The sequence below is a fragment of the Ictalurus furcatus genome, chromosome 25 (assembly GCF_023375685.1).
Source record: "Ictalurus furcatus strain D&B chromosome 25, Billie_1.0, whole genome shotgun sequence".
In the NCBI taxonomy this organism is placed as follows: domain Eukaryota; kingdom Metazoa; phylum Chordata; class Actinopteri; order Siluriformes; family Ictaluridae; genus Ictalurus; species Ictalurus furcatus.
In genome coordinates this window covers 11,390,078-11,395,077 of record NC_071279.1, presented here as the reverse complement: position 1 = coordinate 11,395,077, position 5,000 = coordinate 11,390,078, and the positions used below count along the sequence as shown (strand labels likewise).

General features: G+C 41.7%; 1 protein-coding gene across 5 annotated transcripts in view; it reads left to right on the top strand.

The window, feature by feature from the left end:
- The window catches only part of ralgps2 (Ral GEF with PH domain and SH3 binding motif 2), a 119,642-nt gene that overhangs the window by 72,948 nt on the left and 41,694 nt on the right, over positions 1 to 5,000 (top strand). For all 5 annotated transcript variants that reach the window (XM_053614609.1, XM_053614610.1, XM_053614608.1 and 2 more), the window contains one exon: positions 1,290 to 1,416. In XM_053614609.1, the coding sequence (XP_053470584.1) occupies positions 1,290 to 1,416 (127 nt within the window). The remainder of the gene's footprint in view (positions 1 to 1,289; positions 1,417 to 5,000) is intronic.

Sequence of the window (5,000 nt, the reverse complement as noted above, 5' to 3'; positions counted from 1 at the left end):
GTACCTGCAACCTACTCAGTTTGCACAGGTAGTCCAGCTCCTCCAGGATGGCACATCCGTACATGTCATTGCATGGAGGTTTGGTGTGTCTCCCAGCAGAGTTTCAAGAGCATGGAGGAGATACCGGAAGACGGGCCGTTAAACAAGGAGAGCTGGACAGGGCTGTAGAAGGGCAACAACCCAGCAGCATGACCGGTATCTGCTCCTTTGTGCAAGGCCAGAGCCTACAAAATGACCTCCAGCAGGCTACTGGTGTGCATGTTTCTGGCCAAACTGTCAGAAACGGACTCCCATGAGGGTGGCATGAGGGCCCAAGGCACTCTAGTGGGACATGTGCTCACAGCCCAGCACCGTGCAGCTCGATTGGCATTTGCCAGAGAACACCAGAATTGGCAGGTCCAGGATTAGATACTGGGATGAAATGTTCAGAGCCATTGTCGGACCTTACACTGGTGCAGTGTGCCCTGGGTTCCTCCTGGTGCATGATAATGCCCGGTGTCATGTGGCCAGAGTGTGTAGGCAGTTTCTGGATGACTGAGGCATTGATGCCATTGACTGGCCCTCACGTTCCCCAGACCTGAATCCAACTGAGAACCTCTGGGACGTTATGTATCAGAGCATCCGAAGCTGCCAAGTAGACTGTCCAGGAGCTCTCTGATGCCCTGATCCAGGTCTGTGAGGAGATCCCCCAGGACACCATCTGTTATCTCATCAAGATGCATGCCCAGAAGTTGTTGGGAGTGCATACAGGCATGTGGGGACCATACACACTACTGGCTTACGTTATGAGTGTCCGTGATGAAATTCATGCAGTTTGATCAGCCTGTAATTGAAATTTTTTACTTAGATTTTTGGTGTGATTTTGAATCCCTCAGTGTTGATGATTTCGGCTTCTGTTGAGCATTGTCACATCATTTTGTTCTCAACGAATTACACTACTGAATATTTCGTTCATTGAGATCCAGTGTGTGATTTAAGTGTTCCCTTGATTTTTTGAGCTGTGTGTGTGTGTGTGTGTATATATATGTGTGTGTCTATATGTGTGTGCATGCCCTTGTGATAGCGATATTACCGGTGTTATCGCGCATCGATTAACTGGTGGGAAAATTTCCTCACCGTCACATCCCTACCACAGAGGCATGAACGACACACAGATACGTTGCTTAATCTGAGTGGGAAGCCGCTTTGTAAATCTGAATACGTGTAGCTTTCACCACGTGAATATTGATGTAACGTTTGGAATCGAGTATTTCCTGTAAGTTTGAATCCCTCTGTCCGTCTCTTTGCAGGTGTTGAGTCGTAAGGACAAGGCTACGTTCGAGAAACTGGAGTATCTGATGGCTAAAGAAGACAATTACAAGAGACTGAGAGACTACATCAGCAGCCAGAGTATGACCTCTTGCATACCGTATCTAGGTACGTCTGTCTCTTCCTCAATCCTGTCCTCTTTCTCAGTGTCTCACTTTTCTCCATCGCATTCCTGCAGTCTAACTTTATGGAGACACTTTTTACAATTCGATATCATCGATATGGTTCTGGATCTTTCACACGCATCCTGTCCACAAAACCGCTAGGTTTATGCAGTACATTATGATCAAAACTCAGTCTTGGGTCAGTGTTAATAGTGGTCCAGATCATGTGTGTATACATGCTTGCATTAAAATATGTTAAATGTACAGTCCCCTCTGAAACTATTGGAACGCAGAAGCCTATTCATTTGTTTTTGCTATAGACTGAAGACTTTTGGGGTTGAGATCAAAAGATTAGAATTAGAATTTCAGCTTTTATTTCCTGGTATTTATATGTAGATGTGTTAAACGACATAAAACATAGCCCATTTTGTATCAGACCACCCGATTTGTAGCCGCGCAAAAATATTGGATCATGTGACTGACAGGTGTTTCTTTTTACCCAGGTGTGTCCTGTTAGATTTATTGTTAAACAATAAATAGCTCTGAACAGCTACTCTTGGTTGTAGCCTTCAGTTTCACCTGTGAAGGTGAAATTTGTTGTTAAAAAGGATAAACCAACACGAAGATCAGACAGCTGTCTGTGGGAGAAAAGCAAGCCGTTTTGAAGCTGAGAAAAGAGGGAAAATCTATCAGATGCATTGCAGAAGCATCGGGCATAACCATTACAACTATTTGGAATGTCCTGAAAAAGAAAGAAAACACAACATTAAGTGTTAATGCAGCCAAATATTAAGTGTTATTTACTTCACGACGTATCTGTTCCTATACTTGTTCTCGCCTAAAAATTGGGTGGTCTGGTACAAAAGGCTCTCGGTTTTGTGTTGTTTAACATAGATGGCTGTAAATACCAGGAACTAAAAGCTGAAATCCTAAACTCTCATCACATATCAATCTTTTGATCTCAAGCCCAAATGTCTTTGGTGTATAACACAAACAAATGAATTAGCCCTGCTGTTCCAATAGTTTTGGAGGGGACTGTATATTTTTATTAGTCAGAATTCATATTGAAGTCATCTATAATTAAATTTTCTTAGTCATAAATTGCCATGGACAGGCACTGAATTCTTACATTTGAGACACACATTTATGACATTTGAACACATCTAGATGTAAATACTAGGAAATAAAGATGAAATCCTAAACCTTGCCATTCCAATAGTTTTGGAGGGGACTGTATATAACTAAGTGCTAACTTAAACTCCAGTAAGGCCTATCATAATCAATTATTAGAAATCTTGTATATGAATGTTAATAGAAAGCATAAATTTAGCTGAACTTGTTAAACAATGAGCAAAAAAAAGTCTTTTACTCTGTAACCCTGTAAACTGTACTCTACAAAGTTTAATATTAAGCCTGAACATCTCTCTGGACTGTACAGCTTGTGTTATTCGAGTTTTATGACGAGTTTAATAACGGCAACGTGCAAACAAGGGCAAAGTCGTTTGTTTAAATTGGTCAGTTCCTGAGAGACTGTGTTTATATTGGCAGCAGTTGGTTCTGAATTACTTTGCTGAAAGGATTTAGTAGAATGCCCTTCGTTGTAGGCAGTACAGGTCTTTTAAACAGTCTAGGGTTTTCTAGGCTTGATGTGGGTTCTTTTAAAATTTGTCAGACTTTTTAAGCACAAACCGCGACCTAAATGCATTGGACTAACCTGCTTTTTCCAGCGCTGCCTGAAATATATAGTCGTCTTTATGGCGTGAAGCCTGGTTCAGTGTGATTCCATGCTTTTGAGAATGAGCTTTGTTACATTGGCACTTATAAACCTTTAATTAGTCCTTCATCTGGTAGTGTGTGTGTGTCCACATGCATGTCCCTGTTTGTCCGTGTATGGGTGTGTGTGTGTCCACATGCATGTCCCTGTTTGTCCGTGTATGGGTGTGTGTGTGTCCACACGCATGTCCCTGTTTGTCGGTGTGGGTGTGTGTGTGTGTCCACATGCATGTCCCTGTTTGTCGGTGTGTGTGTGTGTGTCCACACGCATGTCCCTGTTTGTCCGTGTGTGTGTGTGGGTGTGTGTTTGTCCACATGCATGTCCCTGTTTGTCCATGTGTGTGCGTGTCCACATACATGTCTCTGATTGTCCATGTGTGTGCGTGTCCACATGCATGTCCCTGATTGTCCGTGTGTGTGTGTCAGTTCTTACACTTGCCACAACTCCTGCTGGTCACAAGTAGTTAAGTCTAGCTCGTGTCATTTGTCCTATCACGTTTCCCAAGCCCAAGGAGGATCATACCAAAAAAGAAAGATAGAAAATGGCTCGTTCTAAAGGAGATGAATTTCTTTTTGTTTTGTTTAGTTTTGGTATTTGTTTTATTTTACTGGCAGAACAATCTGTTTCTAAAGTGAGCTGAACGAAAGCAGCAGTCACTCAGATGAGAGGAAAATATGCCATACATCATGTTTTTTTTTGTGTGTGTGTGTGCACATATATGCACTTCTCTTTTTGGTGTGTTCTTTTTTTTTTTCCTGTGAGTTTTTAGAGATTTGTTTTGAACGATTTCTTTTTGGCAAACTCCCCCCCCCCCCCCCCATACACGTGCACTGACACACACACACACACACACACAGTGTTTAATGGGATGTGTTGACAAGCACTAATTTATTCTGAGCACTGCCAGCCAAGTGCATTTCTTCACTGGAAAAGAGGAACATGGTGCCTGAATCCAAGTGATCTGCTGTGACTGGGCTCGTCTCCTACAGACTTGTTATAACTCTATATATCTCATGCTGACTGTCTATGACTCTGTCTGTCCTCCAGTGTGTAGTGTGCTGTTTAATCTCTCAGCTGTCACTTTTTTTCCATGTGTGTGTGTGTTCCTTGCATAACGTGTATGGACTCGTATTCATTTGAGATAGCGAGGAAAGACACTGAGTTTAGATAGAAAGAGGCGTGAAGTCTGTATTATGCAGCTCTTGTGCATTCGGGTGTTTGTGTAAACAGTATGTGTGTTTATGTACAACTGGACTGATGATGCAAATGCAAGACTTAATAAAGCTGCAACAACTAGAGAACAGTATCACACTACGGGTTCGACACATAACTATGTCTCCATAGAACTTAATAGATAAATGCAAAAGCAAATTTTTCAGGAAAAAAAGTCCCTGGCTCACATGAATGTAGAGGAAATACTTTTTTTTTGTGTGTGCGTCTGCCAAGTCTATCCTCCATTTTTTTTGTTGCGACGGACAATCATTACACAAAATGTTAGTTCACAAAACCTTCAACAGACCTTCAAAGGCGCAGTTTATTCGAAACACGCGTTTACGTAGAATGCTTTAGTGAATTCTTCACTTCAGAGGTATTTGCGAATCGAGCTCGACTCTGATTCAGAGATCAGTTGAGTTTTCCGTGGGAAGAATTTGCGGTTGCATTTCCAGTGTAGTAAATGTAGTCGAAAATAAACACAGAATTGTCCAACTGACACATTGTCATCTTATATCCTACAGTTGAGATCATAAGTTTACATATGCCTTGCAGAATCTGCAATATGTTAATAATTTTATTTATTTTACTTTTTTAAAGGA